The sequence below is a fragment of the Amphiura filiformis genome, chromosome 11, assembly GCF_039555335.1.
Source record: "Amphiura filiformis chromosome 11, Afil_fr2py, whole genome shotgun sequence".
Classification (NCBI taxonomy): Eukaryota; Metazoa; Echinodermata; class Ophiuroidea; order Amphilepidida; family Amphiuridae; genus Amphiura; species Amphiura filiformis.
The window spans coordinates 33,452,932-33,480,331 of NC_092638.1; the positions used below are offsets into that span (position 1 = coordinate 33,452,932).

General features: G+C 35.9%; 1 protein-coding gene across 1 annotated transcript in view; it reads left to right on the top strand.

The window, feature by feature from the left end:
• LOC140164752 (anaphase-promoting complex subunit 7-like) overlaps positions 1 to 27,400 on the top strand; it is a 53,722-nt gene continuing 26,322 nt past the window's right edge. Inside the window, 11 exon segments of the mRNA XM_072188118.1 lie at positions 1 to 171; positions 6,863 to 6,985; positions 8,516 to 8,704; positions 11,147 to 11,262; positions 12,321 to 12,434; positions 13,851 to 13,938; positions 14,875 to 14,970; positions 24,712 to 24,797; positions 26,221 to 26,251; positions 26,253 to 26,339; positions 26,847 to 26,988. Of these exon segments, the coding sequence (XP_072044219.1) occupies positions 106 to 171; positions 6,863 to 6,985; positions 8,516 to 8,704; positions 11,147 to 11,262; positions 12,321 to 12,434; positions 13,851 to 13,938; positions 14,875 to 14,970; positions 24,712 to 24,797; positions 26,221 to 26,251; positions 26,253 to 26,339; positions 26,847 to 26,988 (1,138 nt within the window). The 5' untranslated portion in view covers positions 1 to 105.

Genomic DNA, 27,400 nt, shown 5'->3' on the forward strand with positions numbered 1-27,400 from the left:
ATTGAACAGCGGCGAAAGAGCAAGATTTAATTTTTGCGAGAGCATCTATTGCACCTTATAATTCCTAATTTATTGCAGATCCATTGGCCAAATAAAGCAGATAATATGGGTATCATTGACCAAGTAAAGGTTCTACACAGCGAAGGTCTCTTCTCAAATGTAGCCATACTGGTAGGTCAATAAAACTGAGATGAATTTGAAAATAATAAATAAGGATCAACATGTCAAACAAACTGCCGAATTCTGCACTGCACCTATAGAAAATATATTTAATGACCATGCGTTTTGAGTTGGGCCGGTAATGCGTAAATCAATGTCGCTAACTACACAGGTTATGTGTACAATTTTAGAGAACGTTGACCGACAGACGGTGTCAATATATAGGTATACTAGGTGAATTCAAATTTGCCATCAAATTGCATCATTTTATATATCAAATTAAAACCCTTGATAGGTAGAATCATAAAATTTTGAAGTTTAAAATATCTCCTTCAAAATGAAATTAAATGAAAGATGACAATTTTCTTTAAAAAATGATGGTTCAACCATGTCTGCAGGTTAAATATTTACGAAGTTATGACCAAAAGTATGTCGCCTTTTCATTGCCCAAATTGGCAATTGCAATTTTTGGATCACAAAAAGTTTGTTCACCTCTAATCATGGCTTGCCATTTAGCATGATTCGACATTTTCCCATTGAAACCTGTGCTAAATTTTAAACCATTTTAGCTAAAATCCGCTTTACTTTCATGATGTCCAGTTGCTTGTGTGTGGTTTAATAGGCATCTGGGAATACACCCTACATAAAGAGATTTTACAACATTGGATTTCTAAAGAATAAAAATGAATTTTGAATTTGCCCCCATACGCTTACACAGTAAAGTACACTGCCCATTTCTGCTCACATGGCATGCCATGAAGATAAATTTTAGTATGCTATAAAGGGCACCTTCTGTAGTCAAAGATGTGAATCTATCTACCCTTGAGTAAACTAAGCCAAAACTGAAAACCTTTTTTTTCATAGCACTTTCCGTAGCAAAGTTACATCTTGTCAAAGATTGACTTTCATCAAAAAGATTCAGCTAGCAAAATTCCCCAAAAGCGGCATTTCGGGTGTTTCTAGATCTTAGTCTCATGGCGATAGCAGCTTTTTTAATGGAACTGCTATCAAAATCCTCTAAAATTCCATGTGCTTACTTGATTATCACCATAAAAAATCATCTATTTGGGTCAAGTGAAGTATAAAAAACATATTTATGTAGGTTTCCTTCACCGACCTATTCTCGAAAAAAATTCAACTTTCTATGTAAATATGCATTGTGTTGGGGCCCCGGTCTCGGCGAATTCGCTGACTAGTAAATGTGTTAACTAAGGTTTGCCTAGGTTACCTACAATATACAGGCCTACGTGTCGCTTTTGAAAAACAGCGAATCATGCGCATGCTCAGCAGGCAAATACGACGGCGATTTAGTACACTGATCATGCGTGCGATTCAGGTTTCTGCAAACAAAAGCGATTGAGTATAAATGCATCTTTAGAAATGACCGGCGATTGTGCGTTCTCAAGTGGGTTTTATCATGTTAATTAGTGACACACATTTGTACTGGTTCGATCAAGCATTGAAGGTGGCTGTGTACTCTCAGACATGCATGTAGTAAAAGTGCAATAACTTTGTAATTATTTGCGCAAAACATATAAAAGTATACATTTTTATGAAGGCAAGACATCAATAAAACTTAATATAAATACAGATTTGGGTTAAAAACAACAATTTTGAAGAAAATCACAAAAAATGAGTTTTTGGCAATATTTGTTAGGTACATCATAACAAAAAACACTCTTTCCAAAATATTTTATTTTGTTTTTAGCTCAATCTTGAGGCTCCATTCCAAAAACGTTTTTTTTAATTTTTTTTGATATTGGCCTTATTTTTTGAGATATTGACCATATAAGGCATCAAAATGAACTTTTTAAAATTCAAAAACGCCTATTTGCACAAAATGATGCCCAAAATCGGAAATAGACCAAAATATAAAAAAATGAGAAAACCATTTCTTGAGTTGATCATGCTTTTTACGATGATCATATTTGCTTACCTAGTATAGGTGATGTATTTATTGAGTTATCGTGTACCTAAATCGTCATTTTACCGAGAAAATGAACATTGAAATAATGGCCGTTGAAGTTTAAAGTGGTCACATTTTGCACTTTCATCGAATCTCACAGGAGAATGCGACAGTTTTCGCTTTTGTAACTTATATTACGTGAACATCGGGTAAATCCACAGCCCCTTGAGAAGTTTGAGCGAAATCCATTCATAACTTGATATTTAAATCGGGGGAAAAAACAAAAAAAAACCCACATTTTATCAGCTAAAACGGAGCCATTTGACCACTAGGTTTTTGTGCTTCCGTGGTGTTTCCATAAGATGCGCCCGCGCATGCAGATAAGCGTCGCGTATCGTCGCGTATTTGTGCGTTAACAAATTACGCGATACGCAACGCGATTAGTTGTTGCGCGCGTGTACCTTGCTGGTACAACAAAGATTTCAAACACGAGTGGAATAGTGAAATAAAATCCTTAAAATATTGCAGTTGGAGTTTACAAATCTGGATTTTCATTCCTTGTATTTATAAAAAAACATAACAAGGTACAAACATATCATAAAAACTCAATTTTGAGAAAGAAACAATGGCTAGAGTACACAGCCGCGTGAAATGCTGCCATTTTTTGTACTGGATCGTTCAAGCATATCCAACAAATTTTTCAATGTAAGTGCCTCTGGCCCTAGTAGAAGTAAAAAACGGATACTATGGCCGGAGTTCTAGGGCTAGCAAGGAATCCAAAAATGCACTTTAAAATGACATAGACTCAGTGTGTAACACTAACAATGCTAAGGTAGGGATGTTCATAAAATTTTGAAGTTCAATATTTTTAGCTGAAAGTTCTTTCATTTGAAAGAGAATTAAATTACCTAAACAATAAGGGGTCAATCATGTTTCTAGTGCATATACTACATTTGAAGTTACAGACAAAAATAGTGTCATCAAATTGCCCAAAATTTTGTGTGTGAAATTGTGACAGCAGGCACATGTACAATGCACACTACTGTATGTGACCCCAGATGACCTCATATTCTTTACTGTAAGAAAGCTGTTTTGGATGGTCTTGATTTACACACAAATTGCTTTTGAGCTAAATCGAGTGTCGACTTGGTGGTCGCATGTCATGAGGTGGTCCATTTTGTGTTACATGGTCAAAATGGTCAAAAAAATAATTTTTTAATATGTTATAGATATTGTAAAACTGCAACATGTCATACCATTTTTACCTCAAAAATGTTTATCGTTTTGGTGTAATTGTCTAATACATAACTAATTAGCCCATGGCCGCAATGTAAATCAAAATTTTCAAATGCGTTTTTCTCAAATTGGACCTTATTCACATAAAATACCCCACAACAAATTTCTGAAGTTGGATTTTGTCCAATGTGCTAGGATATGTTCACAACATACTAGTGATGCATCAGTCTCACCCTTCAAAAAAAAAGTATGTAATCGCATTCACGATATATACAGGGTGCGCCAAAAAAGTTGATATTTTTAAATTAAAATTTAATTAATAATTCATATTTTCCCAACACTACTTCCTACCATTTTCATAATGCAAAAATTAGTTTCCTTGTGCAATTTCCTTTCAGAAAATACATACATTTATCATGATACAGTGAATATTAAAGGAGATATGGACCTTTGCAGTTTTTGCACGTGATTGCATTGACTTCTGTGCATTTAGAGCCAGCCCGTGGTACAAAATGTAATGAGAAACTAATATGGAATATGAAATTGATCAATTTTGAAGTCAATCTTGTTTCTTTGAGTAATTGCCTCTAAAATGAGACATTAAAAAGTTCAATATGACAAGGAGTTATGAAGATAAAATAATTTATTCACACCAACACTATGGAAATCTTACATTTTCCTATGCTAATACATTACTCCTGACCCACCTGCTCCTGACCCACCTGCTCCTCCACCCCATCAATTTTCAATTCCAGCTGATGTCATTTATTTAGTTTGACTCACTTTTCAGTACTAGTTTACACAGTTTTAGCCCTGTTCTTTAGCTTTAAAATGAGACCCAAAGTAGCTCAATAGGACAAGGGGTTGGTTCACTATGACATTTTTCATTCGCCTACATTCGAAAAATTGTAACACCTCCACCTTTTTGGGGTACCAACTTGTGACATGCGACCTGGTGGAACATGGATTGCACTACATGTATGTGATAGTTTATGAATCCAGTATCATGCCAGTACCAACATAAGTCAACATCACTTAGGTTTTGGTTGTCAAAATTAATTTTTAGTGATTTTCTCCATTGAGCCCCACAGTGAAGCCATTTTTGGACCGTACATGCACATTCCACTTCCCTATGGACGAATAGCGCCACCTATATGTGTGATGTGAGCTAGCCTAGAAAAAGGAGTTATGAAACTGAAAATACCAAATATTTTAGGGAAAAAATGTAAAATTTGACAAATTAAAAAAAAAAGTTAGCTTCACCCCACATATTTAAAAGTTCCATATTTGAATTCCTCTCAGTCAGAGCTTTAAATACATATAACATCATAGGGTTCAATAAAATTAAAATGATTTTATGCTGCCTCTTTCAAGGCATATTTTCCCATTGACTTCAATGTGTAACCCGAACGGAAAATAAAATATGCAAAATTGCTTCTCAAAGCAAATTAAATTACCTGGAATATGATTGTATGGTGTTATAGTCATGCAGTTTAAAGTATATTGTAAAAATGTGAAAAAAGAAATGGACCTCTTACATCATATGACCCCTGGGGTCACTTTTAGTAAATTTGCTCCTCCTGATCCTCCTCCTCCTGATCCTCCTCCACCCCGCACATTATGCTAATTAGATGCAAATTATTCAAATGTTAATAACTTTTTACACCTTTTTTAAGGTTTACTGTATAATTGGTCTCATCACAAGCTTTAATTTGACACCAAATTTAACTACATAGGCTGCATATTAACTGAGAAAATTAAAAAGATGAACCCTAAAATGTCGCGCGCATGTAACATCTCCACCTATTTACTGGCCCAACTCAAAACGCATGGCCACTTATTCCGTATTGAAAAGCGTGTACTGACAGATATGCAGTCGACCGGCCTCTAGGCATCTGTCGGATTTTTGATGACTACAATGTTGTAAGCTTTGGTCAAAAAAGGGTGGGGGTTCAATTTTTGATTAAAAAAAGGGTGTCCCTGGGCTTGGTTCTACCTAAAAAGCGTGGGGTGGGGGAATAAGGTTATTAAAGGGTGGGGGTTGTGTAGGAGCTTACACACGGAAAATGTGACATGATCAAGGGGAATGAGTCGCATGTGTTTCAAAAGAGGACATTTAGAGCTTACAGAAACTGAAAACCCCATGTTGACAGTACAACTTTTCTTTCCAAAGTTACATCAATTTATCAATTGCTGAAAATAATATAAAACAAAGGAATTTTAACACTTTCTTTGCCAATATCTCAAAATCGATATTAGCGACATCTGACTGATTTCCCTTGAACGTGTCACAAATGGTATCAACTAACAATCCACAATCATAGAAACTAGGAAATCATAATGTCCATGTACAGCAGATTTTTTTTACAACAAGTTACTTCTCACCATTTTCTTTTGTGGCTAAACTTGATTAGGAGAAGTCCTTTATTGTAAGAATATCCTTTTAAAATTTGGTTGAAATTTGTTGCCAAAAATGATGAATAAATGTTTTAATTCCACCACATAAATTCTTCTGATCAAACTTGCCGCCCATTAGCACATGGCAAACTGCAGCCTGTAGACCTTTACGTACAACATGTAACCTTATAGTTTGTATCAAGTCTTAAAAAAAACCAATTTATTTCTTTGATACACTTCACCGATCAGGTTCTTTTCAATACACTGGTAATGGAATGTTGGTGCCATTTACCTAAATCAAAGTTTGTTTAAGTGTTGTGCATCCTTAATTATTCCTATGGCATGTTTGTTTATATGTGATGAGCTCCCCGAAGTATGCTAAACATGGCCTGTCACCCAGCACATGTAATTTCACTGGACGCTGACATCTTGAAAAATTGTTTGTTGTTGTAGGATGCTCTCGGTAAAATACATTCTTTTACCACTTCAAGTTCAACATATAGACTTCGATATGTAAAGGAAAGCTAAGTGCAGATACTAGTAATAAAAGAAGATACGTTTCATCTTATAATTAAGTGTAGGCTATCCTTTTGTGCACTAATTTGTCATTTGAAGTCAAGTATTTGGTTGTTGGACGCGAGTCAAAAGATTACCAAGCTTCCGCATAATTGACCTGGGGAGCTATCCAAATTTGCTCCTACATAAAAATTTCCATACTGGTATGGTAATGGAAATTTCCATACTCACTGAAAGAGCTGGGCTTTAGGTCAACAATGTGTATAATGTTTGGTTTTAGCCAATCGGATTATGACATGCTGTCACCTAAGCCTTGAACAGATGGGAAAATGTTACCAAGACAAGCTTCAATACACATTGGAGTGGGAAGAATAGCTATGTGTTTGGTCAAATTGACTACTGGTAGGGTCAGTCCATCTCAAATCGCCTAGTTTTTACAACAGGTTAATGGCTGGTCACCCTCTCAGATTTTGTTTAAAATCACTTAAATCATAGCCCTATGTGCCAAATAAACGCATTTCAAACCGTAGGTTTCTACTCATTTCCAAGAACCGGCCTATTGAAAATTGTCAGTTCAGTTATTGAGTCGACTCAGTTGAGCTAGTTGGTAATGTTTGAATGTTTCAACTTTCCGTTTGTTTCCAACAGGCTTGTTTGGTAAAGACGGCTTGCGAACAGAACCCAGAGCTATTGACACCATCTGAAAAGTACCAGTTACAAGTTTACTATGCTGATGCTTTGTTTGAACAACAAGAGTACAAGAAGGCAGAGGTAGGGTATGCGTTCAGGATATATACATGTACATGTGACCAGCTCCAACAAAACCCAGAACAAGTCACCAGACATATTTTTGAGTTATATAGGCCTTTAAATAGGACATTCCCATAAAAAAAAAATCCAAATTTTGGAATTCTTAATTTCATGGTATTCAGTGTTTACTCTTGCTGGAATTTGGGTGTGCCAAATGAAGCATTTTCCCCCCAAATTGGCCCAATTTTGGCTCCGTAATTCCTCAAATTGACTAATTGTAATACAGCATTGCAAATTTGTGTGTGCCAAATATAATTTTCACTGGGCCAAAATTGCGCCATACAGCCTCTGAGTAAGGCCAAAAAAAAAGTTGTTTGTTTGTCATCCAACACCTGCTCCTCAGATTAAGGCCTGACCAATTTTTTTTTTCAATTTTTTTTTTCAATTAAATTAAAAATAAGTAAAATTCGATTTTTTTTTCAGATTTGGAGTATCTCTGGACCTAGCTAGAGCTAAATGCTAAAATCTTTCATGGTTGAAAATAAAAAAAGCCCCCCAAAAACATTTTGTGTCTTCAATATGCAAAGTTATAACTTGTGTTCATGTCATAGTCTATATAAAATTATTTTTAGTGACTTCAAAATACATTGGATTTGAAATCATTAAAAAACTATGACATGAACACAAATTATAACTTTAACTGCATATTTAAGAAACAAAATGTTTTGGTTTTTTTTAAGTCACCATGAATGATTGTAGCATTTAGCTCTAGCTAGGTCCAGGAATACGCCAAATCCGAAAAAAAAATGTGGGACTAAGTGGATTTTCAAATCCTTGAAAGTACTTATTAAAAAGAAGTTTATTTAATCAATAATTGACAGTTCAACTAGGATAATCCCTATTCAATCCTGCGTAAGGCAAGGAACTAATTGACCCATTACTCAGAATAGCAATTTGGCAAAAATATCAAGGTATCATTTACACAATTATTCACATGTTGAAAAGTATTGATGCTATTGATAATTAGAGTTCCATTATTTGATTAAGATGCACTGTCGGTTTGTAGTCAAATAAGACAGTAAGTATTCAACAAAAATAATACAAGTCTTTTTAGTTTCTCTGTGGTAATTGCCCAAACATGCTCATCTGTCAGTATACAGTTCTTTAACCCCAATAGGCTTCCACATACATAGAATGACCTTTGAGTGTGTTGGGTACAAAAACTCATACTCCATCAACTTGAAGTCAAATTTTGAGCTATATGTTAGTTAATGGTGCTAGGTCATTAAGCTTTGCAATTAGGGATGAGGTTATTATGGCTCATAGTGCTCGTTCAATTTCAGTCCCAGCTTACCGTGTATACCCCAATCTGATAATAGTAAAATATTACATGGATGTAATTGAAGTTACTGTAAAACTTGTGGTCACAGTGAATATCGCATACCCTGCTGACAGCTCTTTATAGTGTATCCGATCCACAGGGGGTAATTTGATCACCTCATTTGAAAATTATACATAAAATTATTTTGACATCATAATTTATCTTTTCAGTTATTATACCGGCGAGCGCTGCAGTTGAAGAAAGTGTTGCTGAAGAGTAAGGTAAAGGGAGGCTCACACAGCCACAGCAGCAGTCAGCAGCAATCCTCGGCAGATGGGCTGCCCTCGGAGTTGGATGTCAAGTTCCGCATCTATGAATGCAACTATCATCTGAAAAGTTACAGGGAGGCCATTGCTGTGGTAAGAGAAAATGCTTAGGAAAAATCTGTTTGTGGATCTGTGGATCAGGCATCGGATATCATTGCAATGATCAGCACCCAAAGTATTCCATCCCTTTATTTGACTTCAGATGGAGACGTTAGCGCGTTTTGTGGGGAAGGGCATTCTCACTCTCTCATTCACTCATATTTAACCCCATGAGAACTACCTGTCGATTGGCCTAAATGAATATTGTGTCCAATTTTGAACCAATCAAGGAGGGTATTAATAAAATGAGTCAAATAACATGAGTCTTTTAGCTGTTGACATGCCTTACTTTACCACTGATTTTCAAGGGACTTAGGCTCTCTAGAGGCTAAAGGTCATAAATATTATAAAATAAAATTTGTTTTATTTAAAATTTTTAGATTTGAGATAAAAACACCTAAAAATGATGACGTAAGAGCAATTGCAAATTAGGTGCTTTTTGATCGCGATTTTTTCGATTTTTTTCATTGTTATATGAACAATGACTGGCGACATAAGGCAGGCAATATCGTTTTAACGTCACATGACCCAAGTGATTCACTTCTGAATCACTTTGTCGTAGGAAGTGTTAATAAAATTGTCTGCAAATGCAAGTTTGACCATAAACAGTTTAAAGCCTAGTCATAGTTAGCAATTGAAATGAGCATTTTAAGTAATATCAATCAATCAGAAATGCTGTTATATGACCAGTAGTGTCTAGGGGTTGAGAGTTAAGGGGTACTACACCCCTGCCCAATTTTGTGCCTATTTTTGCATTTTTCTCAAAAATTATAGCGCATTGGTGACAAGTAAGATATGTATATTATAGGGCAAGGACTACAACTACTGCACTGGAAATTTTATTTCAGCACAGACAACAGTTGTGGAGTTACAGTCAAAAATGAGGAAAACCAATATTTGATCAATAAATCAATAACTACTTGCCTTGAGTTGCTGAATTTTCAGTGCAGTAGTTGTAGTCTTTGCCCCTATAATATACAAATCTTACCTGTCACCAATGCGCTATAATTTTTGAGAAAAAATGCAAAAATAGGCACAAAATTGGCCAGGGGTGTAGTACGGGTACGGTAACAAAATCTATATGTAGGTTAAGGTAGTTGTATCTACTTCTAGGACAGTGAACAAACAGTTATCAAAGTCTTTACATTTATTCTGCTGTCTCTTGGATAGATTGTTGCCAACAATAACGGCAGCGTATGACACCTGCTTTGGTTTCACAAAGCCTTACAATCGATCTTGCGATTAGTGTACCACACGTAAACCCCTATTAACCCTAACTTTCCACGTGCTCTTTGGCGAATGGAAGGGAAAGAAGGAAGGTATACAGAGAGAAGATAAACAAAGAAGTTGTTTTATTTAGGGACCCCTTGCATGCCAAGCACTATACATACAGGTCGCCCACTAGTAGCTATTGCATGGTGTGTCGCTGTCCCGACCCGGCCTACATAGGCCTATATATAATAATAATAATAAAGAGAGATTTAATATCTATAGCGCCTAACGCAAATAGCCTCTGGCCTATTACACATTCACAATATTGCAAGAAATTGACCGGGTACATTGCGCAAGATTGGAAGCACACAGCAACTCATAGGTGGGGAGCCGAGCCGGGAGAAAGAAAACAGAGCAAAAACAAGGAACTGGCAAAACGCAGACCACTCCACCACCCTGAGTCACTATGCAAGTCCAATCAAGTAAAATAATAATGGCAGCAACGACAATGCATGAATTAATATTAAACAAGTTAAAAACATGACTTCGGGGGATTGCATCATCACATCACCTCAGCTGCATGCATGCACAGTGGCTTTCAGCTGTAGTATTTTGTAGCGCATGATGTAGTTAGGGTTAAATCTATGTAAGATCAATCATACATTTGTACTGAGTTTTTGTGAAATGGGCCCATGGGTGGAGTGGGACAAGCAAAATCAAGTGTTTTCCCCAAGCTTAGGGCATAACATGTTGGCTCTGATAGGGTTTCGAACCCACAACCATGTTATCATGAGTCAAATGCGCCCTAACACTGAATATTTAATAAGCCTACATGCTCTGTATTGGAAGAGGAACCAATGTGAACTTATATCACAAGTTAGTTAATCCTATGGACACTACTGGTCATCTAACAGCATTTGAAATGCTCATTGCAATTGCCAATTATGACTGCATGTAGTATTTATGGTCAAACTTGCATTTGCAGATGATCTTATTCCGTCCTTGATTGGTTCAAAATTGGACACAATATTTATTTTGACCAATCAGCAGGTAGTTTTCATTGGGTTAAAAACAGAGATTGTAAGTAAACAATAGCTGTTATTTTTTTGTATTGAGGAAGTAATAAAAAGTGGAATATGACGTTGTCTTATAAGAACAGTGAATTTGTGTAATTACCCACATCCAAGCAATTGACTTTAATCGTTAATGTTTGTTTTCTTGTAGTTGGAAAGCATTCCAGCTAAGCAGCGTAAACCCAACGTGAACATGGCCCTTGCTAAGCTATACCAACACTTTGGCATGGAGAGATCAGCTACAACAGGATTCAAAGAAGTCCTCAAGTAGGTACTTCTTTTGTATTCATTTTATGTGTGCTGTTGATGTTGATGTATCTACCACCATAAATTATAATGAAAAACAAATAAATAAACAATGTGCTAAGCCAAGTCATCCAAGTAACTGTATGTGGATTAGCGATCAACTAAACTCATCACCGGTCAAGCCCCTCATATGGAGCTCCTGCATAAGGAGGATGAGAAGACCCAGGAGCATGTATATCTTAAGGGGGTACTATACCCCTGGCCAATGTTTTGCATATTTTTGCATTTTTCTCAAAACTTATAGTGCATTGGTTACAAGTAAGATATGTATATTATAGGGGCAAGGACTACAACTACTGCACTGAAAATTCAGCAACTCAAGGCAAGTAGTACTGATTTATTGATCAAATATTGGTTTTCCCTCATTTTTGACTGTAACTCCACAACTGTTGTCTGTGCTGAAATAAACAGGCATGAGAATTTTCAGTTTAAAAACTGAATTCAGTTTTTTTATAGTTAAAATTTCCATAACTTTATTTAATTTCAGCCCGCTTTTTGGTGCTTTTTGCCCAATTTCACGCACATTTTCAGTTTTTTTCAGTTATTTTTAGGAAGGTGCAGTCTCATGCCTGAATAAAATTTCCAGTGTAGCAGTTGTAGTCCTTGTCCCTATAATATACATATCTTACTTGTCACCAATGCTCTATAATTTTTGAGAAAAATGCAAAAATAGGCACAAAATTGGGCAGGGGTGTAGTACCCCCTTAAACAAACACTGTTTATGTCATTACAATAATTAAATAAAACATTTTCAACAGAAAGCCTAAAATTTAGCAAATTTCCAAATAGGAATCGTCTTTATGCAATGCTTTACATATTTGATCTGAATTTCTTTGTGCGTGAGAAATTGTGCAATAAGTTTATGTAATATAAAAAATGAAATGCTCTAAATTTCATCCTAAACAAATAAGTAAACATTATTTACTAAAGGGTTAAATGCCTTATAATACATGTATACACACAATACACATGATAATTCTTAGCGATGGTCACTAATCCGTTTTCCATCTTCCTTACAGACAGTGCCCATTAGCATTGGAGGCAGTGCTAGGGCTATTATCCCTGGGTGTCAAAGGCACAGAAGTGGCTGCACTAACCATCAATAGCTTGCCAAATGCCAGCAATCTAGAATGGTAAGAATAAACCATGAAATCTGAATCAATGAAAAATCCAATAAATTAGTGGATTTACCAATAAATTGATCAAGCATTCAATCAAGCAATCAATGTTACAAGGTGTTAAAGGTACATAAATGACAGGACAAACTGTGCCAGCAACTTGAGAGTGGTAAAAAAAGTTTCAAATAATAAACCAATCAACCATGCAATCAATCAATCAACCAACCAATCAATTGAGCAATCAATCAGTGTCACTTGGTGTCAAAGGCACAGAACTGGCAACACTAACCATTAATAGCTTACTAAATGCCACCAACCTTCAATGGTAAAATACAAGATCAATCAATAAACCATCCAAACAATAAATCAATCAAATGGATTTACCAAGATTTTTAGCCATTCTTTGTACTTTTTAGCCAATTTTTGACCATTTTCGTCAAAGCTTTTCCCCCTTAAAATTTGGCTCCCCCTCCCCCTCTCAAAAAGTGCTGACTATGCCACTGGTTGTGGCATCGGAAGGCACTGCAGTGGCAGGACAACAGTGAATATAGTTTACCAAGTTCCAGAAACTTAGTGGTAAGAAAGATTCAACTAAAGCAAGCAAGTAAGTATGCAAACAATCAATGGAACCAACCATCCATCGACTTAAAAAAAATGCAGTGATTTAGAGTGCGCTACGCAAAGGCACAACGCCTCGGCACACTTTACAGGTTGTCGCTGACCACTACAACCCCACATCATTCCATAAACCAATTAACAACCAATTCATGGACTTTGCTGCTACAAGAGCACACACCCTAGATATTCCACAAATAACCTTGCAACCAGGATCGGCTCTGTGAGTTTCATACGGGTTACTACGAGACAATTAGCAGTAAGTTCCTTGTCCAGGGGAATTTCAAGCTAACTCAATTATTTCCAAGAGAGCGTACTAGGCTCTGCCAGGATTCGAACCCGCAACCTCTTGCACCATAGTCGAACACCTTATCGATTGAGCTAACTTTCCTTTTGGTTGTAGCTTTGCTGCTATAGCCAAAATATTAAATTCTCGATCATTAGAGCCAACTTGGGTACGCACAGTTATTTGCGCCGAAATGCGTTACTCACAAATACCGGCGCTTACATCATAACCACAGCTTTTGAGAATTGACCAATCACACGGTCGTTGCTAGGCAAGGTCAAGGTTCGGTCATGCAGGTCACGCGATCGTGTTATTCTATGAAAAGTACTCTGACGCAGAAGGTACATCCTCTCATGATCGAGAAATTGTTATTTTGGCTATAGGCAAGCTATGATATGTTCACCTTATGTTTATTAGGGTAGTTAGTAGAGTGATTAAAATCAGAATTTTGACTTTTCATTAAATCTTGATGAGCTTTAAATAAATGAATAATATGGCATTGTTACCATTCAAAATGATGTTATTTTCAGGTTGACATTCTGGTTGAAAGGTCATGCGTATAGTGCCAGCAAGGATTATGCCAAAGCTGTCAGCACATTCAAGAGCCTGGAAACTGGGGTAAGTGTATGTATTTGTAAGTAGTGTTTAGTATTGTAGTACAGGTTATGTTCATATATGATCAGACCACTAATTAGCCTGATTAATTGCCAAGCTCTTGGTTACTTTGGCCACATAACCAGGCGAGAAAGTTTCCTTGAAATAAGCTTGATACATGGGACGATTGAGGGTTCTTGTAGACCTGATTGTCCAAAGTCCAGATGGAGGAACAAACTTGCTGATGATCATCAGAGGGTGGCATACCATCACAGAAGTCTTGAGCTGTTGGATATGATGGAGATGTACAAACCAACCAATGTTAGATCATAGATAGGTTGCCTTTACTCTTGAAGAACTCATGCTAGGCTATATCCCAGGCCATATATGCCCACATCCTATTTTTGGTTAGAACCTCTTTAGGATGTGCTTAAACCTGAATGGTTATAGTTCGTAGCCACGGTAGCATGAGGTACGACATGTGGCAAGTGTGTGTGTTCTGTGTCATGCTTACTGGTGCTGTATAGTTTTCTGGCACAATAAAATGTGAAAGGAGACACTTTTGGGCAGGATTGTAAATGGAAAAAAGCAAATAATATTTAAAATATTGTCTGATAGTTTCAGACCAGAATATAACTGGCATCTTGTATTTTTTCAGACATTTTGCAAGGTCGTTCCTACTTCTCAAAATTGTAAATTTACTATTTTTAAAGGCAGATATCTCAATTTCCAATTTTATAATACCATAACTTACAAACTCAATATCTTCGTTTCTAAGGAATGTCCGATTTCATTAGGGAAAACGGCATTGTGGGGCAAAAATATCTATATATAAGATACATAAAACACTCAAAAATTGATAACCTGCCCAAAAGTGTCTCTTTTTGATATACCACGTCACAAATGGTTACTACAAGTATACTGGTTTAACTACAGAAATACTTTGTTATTTTTTTTCAGAGTGTATTGAGGGAGAACATCAATGTACTGTGCTGTCTGGCAGAGAATCACTTTCTGTCTGGAGATCTTGCCAATGCTGCATTGGTTTATAAACGGGTAAGAAAACCACATACACGCACTAACACCCCCCCCCCCCCCAACACCAGCACACCCCCACACACCCCTGCTTGCAAGTACCTGCAAATGAGGACCTCATTCTGCATATGATTTAATCCTATCTAACCGAGGACACACACACACAATTTCAATTGTCACTCTGTGGACCTACCCCACATACTGTACCTCCGACAACTTCCTATCCAACGGTGACCCGTCCTGAATCCCCTAAACGTGGACCACTTTTATATGTATTTTATGTTATTTGCGTCAGGGTTCGCGCCAGATCGCGTCTTCGCGTCCATGACGCTTTTTTTGAGCGCCGGACGCATTAATTTTGAAATTATCAAACCTTCTGCGTCCGACTGGACGCAATAAATTTCAATGTCAGTCTTCAGAATGCAAGAAAGATCCCTGAAATTCGCCAATTGATCATCAAACTAAATACAGTATTCTCCGTTATATGGCTCTGGTTTTTTTAACATGTATCAAAAGTGTGAACTAAGAGGGTAAAAATGAAATTGACAGAAGACACTTACAATATGTCATTTCTCAAAGCAGATGACTTGAATTTTATGAAAATACAAAACTTGGAGCTTAATTCTGTTCATTTGGTCTGTAAACTTTGTAGACCCTTTAGCCAAATGAGATTTTTTTCTAAAAAAGCAACTTGTTGCCAAAGCTAGATATTGCTTACTGTAATGCCCATTAGTTACCAAGTTAGTTGTGAGAGGAAAATAATGAGTCAAAGTTACTATTGACCAAATATGGCCATTCTGCGATCACTTTTAGGCAACTTTTCAGGCATATGAAACTGAAAAATGGGCAAAATAGCAGGTTTGGTGGTCAAAAATATGCTCTAAATGTAATTAATTTCATCCACATATATTGCTAATCCATATGTGAACAAGGTAATGATAACCAAGTACTGACAATATCAAAATAAGTTTGATAATGCCTTTATAGTAAAAATGTAACTCTAGATACTCGTGGGTTTCGGATGTTACATTATTATGTTAACATGCATTATTTGCAGGTATCTGGCCCTATTTCTAAGCACATACTAGTTCAAAAATGTAAGTGATAATCACTGTCAGATGATTAAACCTATCACTTGCAAATCTAATCATAAAAATGATATTTTCATCTTACTGAAGAAATTTTTAAATTTAAATGTATATACATGTACTGATATGGCATTTATTCATATACATTGTTACCCACATCCGTATTGTAAATGTGCACTGGAATCCTAATAAATCAAATTAATTAGCTCCATGAAGCATTAAGTTGATAATACAAAGGGCTACGCCTGTCTTACAAGCATAATCAGGCTTTCTTTTACGTCTTCCCAACTTCAGAGTGTTTCGGATGTTACATTAGGTTAACATGCAATTGCAATCTAATTGAACTTATTGAGGGAAACATTTGTGACATTTCATTATTTTAGCATAAATATCAATCACTTTGAATCAGAAAACCTGTTGAAATTATTCAAATGATTCAAAATATGTATAATATGTGTATAATGAAAGGTGGTGATTCGGATGTTACATGCTGTTAACATTTTTACAAAGTTTGATGGTTGGAAGATGAATTAACGAACATGAGATCATTGCATATACAACAGGTATGTTGCCATGATGGACACTCAGACATTTTTTAATGCAAGGCACAATCATTATATCATTTGCACACATATAAAATATGCAAAAACTGATCGTATTAAAACAGCTCATAAGTCTGTGTTAACAAATAATTCCCATGAAACTTGTTCTGTTGTAAGAGTATTTTTCTTAGTGGTTAATTTGTTTCCATTGATAATTTATTGTTTTATCAGACATAATGAAGCTGTATGAAGCATAATAAGTATTTCTCCTGCTTCATTTCTGGTATATGTGCATAGTGATTCCAATAGGCCTAACACATGTACATGTACATATATATTTTATGTTAAAATGATCACTTTTTTATGAAAATGCAGCTTTTTTTTAATTTTGAAATAAACGATTATGATAAAATTGCTACTTATTATTTTCAATAAGTTTTAGATATCATCTAATGCTAAAATATTATAAAGTTTTTTGAAATTACAACTTCATTTTGGACTTGTTAACAAAAAATGGGTAACATCCGAAGCACATTTTAAATCAAAGTATTTTGCTAAGTGTATGGAGAAATATTCAGTGTAAGTTGCTTTTCAAATTTAAAATACATTTCTTAGGATATGTGAATATGTCAGTAATGAAATTAATTTGAAAGGAGTGAACCAAATCAATTATGTTGCTTTTTATCTTATGTGTTGTGCATAGAGACAATAGATATTGTAGAGCTAACAACTTGTAATTTTTTCCACTAGCAAGGTTTACAAAGGTGAAATGGAGTCAGCAATATTAGAAAAATGAGAATATATACCATATTTACTAGAAATTCACATTCATTTAAGTGTATATTCTAAAATCTTCTTACAATGCTCTGTTATTGGCCTCACTTTCCGTTAACATTTTGCCTTGTAACATCCGAAACAAACTTGACATGTTAACAGTTTGCAGACTCAAAGAACAAACCTGGGTATGGTAAAAAATATTTCTACTATAGCCTTCCCATGATTTCCAATCCATTTAACCCTTTTATTTCCCCTCTAATTAAATTTCTTCAATAAAATGTCACTCTTTCTGTCTCGGATGTTACATTTGATTCGGATGTTACCATTGTTAACGGAAATGTTGTGTGGCCAACATTTTACATATAAGTCAAGAGGAAGTGAAATCATTTTTCATTTAGATACTTGTTGTCATGTCTACTTCAACTTAATAATGAAAATTCAAAGCTAGTATTGTTCTTCACATAATTATAAGACAATATGTATTCTTTCGGATGTTACAAAACTGTTAACGGAAAATGAGACCCATTTAAGTAATGCTTCACCATAATTTGAAAACATTCAACCGATACAAAATTTGCACTTGCAATTATTTATATTGCCCTGAGGCATACATTAAAAGTATTTGTGTATGTTTTACTTGATAAAACAATAACTTAGATCATGTTGAAAATAGAGCAAGATTGTTAACGGAAAATGTAACGTCCGAAACATAATTTTCAAGTGCTCAAAAATTTTTGATGTTAGAAATTATTTATGTAAATCTTGGATTTCTTGGATCTTGTACTAACATGTGTTCATAAAATATTGAACAGAATACTCAGAGCTGATCTGGTTTTATTTTGTAAACAAAACAAATTAGTCACTTTTGTTAGGTTGACAAATTTCCGTTAACAATTGGACATTTGGTCTCGTCTCAAGTAAAGAAAGAAAACTGGCACAAATTTTGTTAAGCTATGGGAGATTAGCCTAGGTCTACACTACATAAAAATATAAAAAGTTATCTGGAAATAGGTCATGTGTTTCTGCTGGGGTCTCCTAAAGTGTCATTTAGCCTTTTGATACATGTTAAAAAAATCAGAGCCATATGCAAATTATAGTATGCAAATTATGTGTGTTCATGGATCTCATACTCCAAACTTAATGCCAGACAACTATGACGTCATAGAAGTAGCAATGTTTATATGGGTGTATAGTTCAGTGGTGAGACGAAAATATCGTGTGTACTGCCTTATGTGACAATCTTCCAAAATTATACAAGATTTTCAGGATTTCATAGATTCCTCACATTATTTTAATGCTTCAGCTAGTAAATTTGTGAGTTTCCTATACTCAAAAATGTAGAATTTCTCTTGATTACTGAAGGAAAATTTGTGTTAGAAAGGGCACATGATAATCAGCTTAAGAAGTTAGGGTGCCGAATTTTGAACCACATTCGGCCTGCAAGTTGCAACACTGCAATTGCATAACGTTGCCTCTACCGGCGCAGATAGTAAAGTTTGACTGTTTCACATCATCTAGTAAATTTCCTTCCAAATGACAAAATTACCCAGTAATAAGCTTAACAAATGTTACAGTTTTCCATGCATGGGTGGCCATGTGGTAATTATTGTCGCAAAATTTTTCAAAACATGATCAGTCACAAAATATCTGCTTGTTTCTTTAATTCTTTATTGTTCGTCTTCAGTACTCTTAAAGGAGGATTTCGTGATCCTAGCATCCTCTTTTTATGACATTTTTCAGTAGATATCCACGAAAAAAGCTTATTTCCAACATTTCAGTTGATTCCGATGTTGCGTTTGCGAGTTATGCATGATTAGGCTAATGAAAGTTGACTCCCAGTTTCCCGTTACCCGACTCCGGTCAGAAAAAAATGCCGATCAAATATTTCATTATTTTCCATTATTTCATTATTTCACATTTTCAAGTTTTAAGAAAAAGGATAGTTTTAATGTCATCTTTCACGTCCGACCACGTATTTTAAGCACTTTTTACGCCGACCCTGACCGGCCCGAATAGGCTTTGCAAACGCTGGGTTAAACTATGTGGTAAAATGGCGATATCGTGAGGGCGCATTTACTGGAGACTAGCAATTCCCTGCATCTAAGTTTCTCCTACCACTAAATGGATAGACCGAACACAAAGAGAGGCAGCCAAGTTCATGGGAACCAGCGTATGAACAAATATGAAAGCATTTCTACCGTGCACTATGTAGCGCTATATATAGACAACATCAAAATAAATAAAATAAATAAAATTTGAAGTCAAATTTATTCTGCTTTTCTTACAAATATATGTATTTAATAAAATAAACTTATAAATAAAATGATTTATTTGTCAATTTCTTGCATGGTTGTTTTATTATTAACACGTGCACCCTGTGATGATTTTTACCAGCAACCTCCAGTTTGTGCAAGTAGACAAACTAATTTCCGTATAAATATTGCTTCCAAAGATGTGCTAGTGGAGAGTAAGTTTGGTTTGTAAAAAGTAGTGTGCAATAGAACACACAGACACAGTGTATTTATATGGAAAAGTGGTTCTCCAAAGACTATCATGGACTTCTGGTGCTTTCATATGTTGCACAACCTATAGGTTAATTTGAAGATTCCAAAGAAGATGTGCTTAATTAAAATTTGTTTTGAAGTGAAGCATGGTCATTACTAACTATACTTTATTATTTTATTTGGGCCTCAAAACATAGCATTCCGTAATTAACTTTGCACCGATAATGAAAGTTTGAAAATAATGAATAATGAATAATGAAACAGTCACCTACCCAGTCATGAAAAACTATGTAACGGGAAACTGGGGATCAACTTTCATTAGCCTTATATGTATTACACTGCTCCATAGACAATGTGTTGTAATTTCGTTCTGGTGCACCAGAACGAAATTCAAATTTGCGATATTTTTGCTAAACGAATTAATCTGCAAGAAATATTTGGTACATAAACATTATGTAGCCAGAGGTATCCGTGGTGTAAAAATCTCAACTTTTTTTTGGGAAAAGTGGGGGATGAGGCTGTGGATCACGAAATGCCCTTTAATGTACACTCTTAATGTGTACATATATCACATTACCCCTAAAAATGCTTAACAAAATTTGGGACCCCGAAAAAATTACCCCGGACCCCGAAATGTTTGGAAATGGGGGTTGAAGGGGTCCAATGGACCCCGTAAATTTTGACCCAGCGCTAACCCTGATTTGCGTTGTCCTGGTTATAGCCAGACGTCAATGGTTGCAGGTGTCCACGTTTGTGCGGTGTATATCATAATATAGGTCCACGTTTGCAGGTAATTTCAAACACAAGTCCCCCCACACACAAACACGGGTGTTTGCCTCCAACCATGGACAAAGTTTAGTACTATGCAAACGTTGACATCTGAATCCGCATTCTATCCACATACCAAGGACATTTTCACCATTTTTTTAGTGTATATGTACACTATATATATAACATGAATGACCCTTGTAACATGCAGAGCATGCAGAAGTTGAGTAAATTTGATAAGTACAATTATGTGCTGGTTTGATCAATGTAAGTGGAGTTTGAAATTTGAACCTTCATATCATGTAGTTATAGCATGTAGTTGGCATCTGCAAACTATTTTCTTGATAGTTCCTATTTCATAGTTCAAGCTTATCTGTAATCTACTTGAACTTTGTTTCTACACATATCCATTTGTAAAAATGCAATGCAAAATCAGTATCATTTTATGCATTTGACTTGCAACAAGAAAAGCTTTGCTCTCTACTCTGATTGAACCATGGCTACCATATCGTGTAGTAGTGTTCTCTTCCTTGTACTAGCAATTGTTTTGGCTCATCACATTAATTGCAGTCCTATCAAACAGAAACCAACAATTAACCAACAGGCTAGCGATGAATGCGACCAGATCGCATGTGCTATGTCAGATGCAGATACACCAACTGAAATAGATGTGAAGTTGCCTAAAAAGCTTACCAGGACTGTCATGAAAGCACTTCCACATATTGAGGACAACCAGGATATGCTGGTAAATTTGCTTGAGAATATGAACAATATGACATCATCCATGAACGTCCTGTTGGAAAATGTTGCAAACTTGCTGCAGAGCCAAGCTCGTATGCTCAATGACCGATTACCAGCTCCGCTACCCACTGCTAGAGATTGCCAAGAAGTTGCTGCATTGGGGTCATACAAGAGTGGCCCCTATGTCATCACACCTCAAGATGGTTTAGAACCATTTGTGGCATATTGTGCTGGGGGTTGGACTGTATTTCAGAAGCGATTTGATGGTTCAGTAGATTTTGATCTCGGTTGGGAGGACTATGAAAATGGATTTGGGGAGCCGGATGGAGAGTTCTGGATGGGTTTGAAAAATATTCACAGACTTACAAAAAATGGAAAATGGCATTTGCAAATCAACTTCAAACTATACGGTGGCAAACATGTATATGCTGTATACGATTATTTTAAAGTTGGAGATGCAGCGTCAAACTATAAACTTTTAATTGGAGCACATAGTGGAAATATAGGTGATTCCCTCCGGTCCGGCAACAATACAGCCTTCAACACCAAAGACAGGCAAATTAATCCAAGTATGCGTAATTGTGGTGGTATCCCTCAACATGCCTGGTGGTATAGTAGCTGTAGTACTGATGGCTCCAACCTAAATGGTCTGTACTATGAGAGACACGTTTATGCAGGAATATGGTGGTATAGCTCAAAAGAGATTGATGGAATAAGTTTTTTACGTCCACTGCGATACACCCAGATGAAAATGCGTCATATAGGCTGAGAAAATTACAAAGCAATTAACTCTTCCATTTGTACTGAGAGCCTTAGTGTATGAATATGGAGACCCAATATGACCAACTTTCACGTCACAATCACAGTGCTGGTCTTTTAGTTGAAGCATTTGCTGAGGAGGATGCCTGAATTTAATTTAAAAATTCAGATTTCTACACAATTGTAATGTACATTAATAAAGTAACATAACCCTGCAAAAAGTAGATTTTGAATGTAACAAAGTATGTCGTTTAATTCATACGATCAAAATATTATTAGTCAAACGGGTATGTGATGTTCATAACATTGCATGTACAAGACGTTTGGGATGTTCATAACATATTGAGACATGGCCAGCCAAGTGACACACATTGGCGACATCGGCGCTGGAATTAAAATTTACCTCATTTGTTCAAATCAAAATTAAAGGGGGCATATCTAACAGTGAAAACTACTACCATTTTGTGGGAAAAAAATACAAATCTATTTAATCAAAACATTACAATATTGCCTTAAAATAGATTCCATTAGGAGGTTAAGTTTTCCAAGTATTGTACAGTGGAAATGGATGCGGTAAATTTTGATGCTCCAATTTGAAAGAAACGGTCTCAGATTGTTTGTCATATAGTCAAAAAAGGATAAGTTTTTCCACTCTCTAGAATAGGTTGTACATAGTCAACAACTGGGACTTAACATTTCTTGCTCTATTACATGTACTCCAGTAATAAAGCATTTTAGACAATGCAAACCATTCCTAATGAATGAATAAAATGAAAATTAGAGAAAAAGTATCTTCTACTAGAGCAGATTCAACCCATCGTGGGACAAATTCAGACTATATACCAGGTGATCATGCATGTCACACTAAAGATGAGGCACAGGTGATCAACCAGCAGCCTGGATATGTTAAAAAAAAAGCCCCACAATGGGTTGAATCGGCTATATAAGCTGTACAGTTATTAAAACTAGGTACATTAACAAGTCTGCATGCAAATTAATGAGGAATAAAATCATGTAAAATGAAAGTTTTTCAAATAAAACTGAATCAATAAATGTGTCAGTGTAATACTTGTATGAAAAGTTGTTATTTTATTACACATAACATGATAAATTACATCTACATGTATACTAAGAACATAACATCCACCCATGGCAACTGATGTAAAATTATTAATATTTGAAGCTTGCAAGACAAACAGTTGAAAGGTATTGCTTTTCATGTCCAAGGAAGTTGTATGACCCATAATGATGACATAAATTCTTATAACAATTTACTTGTAAGTTTATCCTAATCATGGAAGTCTACAATATTTGTGATATATGTACAGTTTCACAAGTTTTATTTCTTTATGCATGATAGAGACCAAATATGTATAGGCTTTCTCAACAGGAATTTATGATAAGTTATAGTATTTCCACGAGTACGCTGTTGGTTATCAAAATGCCGATGCAGCTTTTCCCTAGGAGTGGTCAGGGTTTTGTCCGATGTGTCTTTAACTTCACCATTCCTGATAAAGTAAAATACACATCTGACGAAAGCTTGACCACTCAGTCACGAAGGGACAGGCTGCACTGGTAATGTGATAGGCAACAGCTTACTTGTATAAATATCATATCTTATGATATAGAGCACTCTATAGACCCTTTTGCCTACTTGCTATTATGCACTATTCCAGGGAGTACTGCCCCATTCCACCATTTGAGTGTCTCAAAACATATAATCTCCCAGGGTGAATAGCGTTATGTTCATTACATTCTGGAATATGTACATTTCACCTGGTGCCTTCATCGGAAAAAGGGAATCACAAATAAAGATGCACAATGGCTCATACCTTTCAGAGGCAAAAAAATCTTTTCAACAATGTAGGTGTTATTGGCATGGAATCGTCTGGAAAAAATTGTGTTGTAAAAATTGTGTATGGTTTGAGTTCAGGACTATGCTGAGCTGCAGTTTTTCCTATAAAGAGCTCTGTGGTTGTGGGCAAATCATGGAAAAATGATCTAATTTGGGAATCAAAAGGTTTTGTAGGAGGATCATCGAATGCTCAGTGCAACAAAGACGCATCTCCATTAGCTTCTCTTGGTCAATGATGTGTACTTTACGGAAAACAGCTTTTATCTAGATCTATAGCTGCACTCTGCTCAATGACAACCATCTTTTTTATCTTTCATGACAACCATCTTTTTTATTTTTTACTTTGCGTGCTGACGTAGCAACAGTGTCTTCTAACAATTGATCTAGTGTTTTGTTCTCACTTGCTCCCATGGGATGAATACGACAACCACACCTTTGGCAGGACAACCACATAGTTCTCCAAACCCATATCTGTTTTTATTGATAAGCTCAATAGTTAAAACTTCTGTAAAAGTGGAAATTTATGTGGCACATTAATTTTCGCACTTTTTCACTCTCAACACAGCTACTACGAAAATAGAAAGGCACATTTAATTTTGTACTTTTGTGCATATGTCTATGTACAAAAAATGCAGGCATGAAAATTACCACTTTTGCAGTTGACCGTATATGATTATTGCGCATATTGTATGAGTTATAAGCTGTGTCTTTTTCTTTCTTCAATTCAGGTTCATGCATTAGATCCACTGTATCTAAAAGGAATGGATGTGTATGCATATCTACTTGCTAAGGAGAACTCAAAAGATCTACAGAAGTAAGTTACCATACCTTAAAACTTTCTCTCATCACCATATAGAGGTGCAACATATTGCCACTTAAAAGATATTTTGTTTATACTATTTTTCACCCTAATGTGGCAGTGACGTAAACGCGTTGAGGCAGCTGTTATGAGGCGTTTTTAAGTGTGTACGTGTGTACACTTTGTAGCGCTTTGAGTCATTACTAGCGACGTAGTTGAGCTCAATGAAATGTGCATTAACATCACTGCCACATCAGGGTGAAAAATGACTTGGCCTTTGCATCATGTCCCTATAGTCTTAGCAATATTATATTCAAGTAAGCCACCCACAAGAAATCAAAAGGAGATGCAATCATGGTTCCCACGGTCCTTGAAAGTCCATGAATTTGAAAACAGCTTTTCAAGGCTTGAAAGTCCTGGTAATTTGCACAGATTTGAAACACACCAAGGTAAGCAGTGACATGATAATTGAGTTTTATTTGTTCGTTTGTTTATCTACAATCTCTGTCAAAATTTCTTTGAATGCTAACAGTAGAGAGGCCATGCAGCCAAAAGTGCTCTATTTAATGATTTCGTATGACAGATGTTTAACATGGACAAATCATGTGACCAGCTCCAACAAAACCCACAACAAGTCTCCAGACATGTTTTTGAGTTATATGCCTTTAAAGATGACATTCCCATAAAAGATATGAAATTCTTAATTTCATAGTATTGACTGTGGACTAATTGGTCCATTTCTCAGAATAGCAATTTGGCAAAAATATCAAGGTATCATTTACAAAAAGGTCCTTGAAAGTCCTTGAAAATTGGAATTTTACCTGAAGTATAATTTTGACAAAATTTGGGGAGTGGAGAGGAGCTGTCACTTTCGTTAATACGCAGCTTTTTGGGTTGTGGTAAGTCCCTGAAAATCATGCTTTTGGACCTTGGAAGTCCTTGAAAAGTCCTTGAATTTTGAAGGTGTGGAAACCCTGTGCAATGAGGCCAGAGGCCAAGTTCTACACCAAACCTGACATGTTATATGAGGAGAAGACAGGTACTGAAAATAAAACTGTCATTCTTTGTGTTCAAATGGCCTATCAATATAAAGATTGACCCTTACTGAATCAGATCTCACTAAATCTCAATATTAAAAACACTGCTTGTGCACACATTGCATGTGGCTTGATGGAGTCATATATACCCAGGGAATCGTTGGCCGGGCCAACGTCACCTGTGTGGCTACATGCTGGGGTTCTTCTGTGTGGCATGCGAGGGGTCCGAGGTTCGAATCCCGGGGGTGCCAAGTGACTTCTTTCTTCATCTTCTCTCCTTTTTTGTTTCTTCTTTCCCTTCCGATAGCAAAAAACCTTGTGTTCAGTTAGGGTTAATAAAACATTTCCAAGATTGAATGTCAATAATATCTCATAATATGCTTATATTTTGATTGTTTCAGTTTGGCAAATGAATTGATGTCCGTAACTGATAAAAAGACCAGAGCCATGGATAGCTATGGGTTATTATTGCTCCAAGACTCCAGCTAAGGCTACAAGAGCAGTCTACTTTGCACAAAGGGTATGGTGTACTTAATTATGTTTTATAAATATTACTTTATTTATTCATGGGTAATGTTGTTGTTGTTGATGTTGTTGTTGTTGTTGTTGTTGTTGTTGTTGTTGTTGTTGTTGTTGTTGTTTTGTTGTTGTAAATATATCTGTTGTTGTTGTTGTTGTTGTTGTTGTTGTTGTTGTTGTTGTTGTTGTTGTTGTTGTTGTTGTTGTTCACGGAATGATCCCTTTAGCCAAATTTGTTGAATCATCCTTGATTCAACAACTTGGTAAACAAAAAATGTTTTACTACAGAAAACTTCTAAATGATGCCTTATGTCAGGCAATATAAAGGCTAAAGGGTATAAAATGTTTTAATAACATTCCGAAAACGTTTTTGAAAACTTGATGCAAAACATTGTAGGATAATGTTATTAAATGTATGCAAAATATTTTGCAAAATGTATGACACAGATGGGTTTGCTCTTACAATCTTATCATGCATTTATTGTTGTGTATCTTTATATACATGTAGGCATTTCAGCTAGATCCACGCAATGTTCAGTGTCTGCTACTCAAAGGCAATGTATTAAAGGATATGAACAAAATACCTGAGGCATTGCTACACTTCAGAGAAGCTGTCAGAACTGCACCACACAGATTTGAAACACACCAAGGTAAGCGATTATAGGTTAATGAACATGTTTTTACTTGTTGGGAGAGAATTAGACAAAAATAATGCACAAGATGATGTTGATGCCTCTAATGCATGAGCCCGAAGGGGGGGAAGTGCATTAGACGCATCAACAGCGCAAGTGCATTATTTTGTCTTAATTTTTCGAACAACAAGTAATGCGCATTTATTAACTTCTTTCATGCTCGAGAAGAAAAAAAAACCACATGATTTTTGCTGTTTTTATAACAAATTTATCACTAAACATGTTGGTAAATAGAACCAAATATAAATGCATCAACCCGTTTGAAAAATTAATCAATCCAAACGCATGCCAAAGTACTGCTACTGCTAGTAGTACACAGAGTGCACATTATACACAAGCAACGCACTCACGCCTGTACATTTCTAACCAC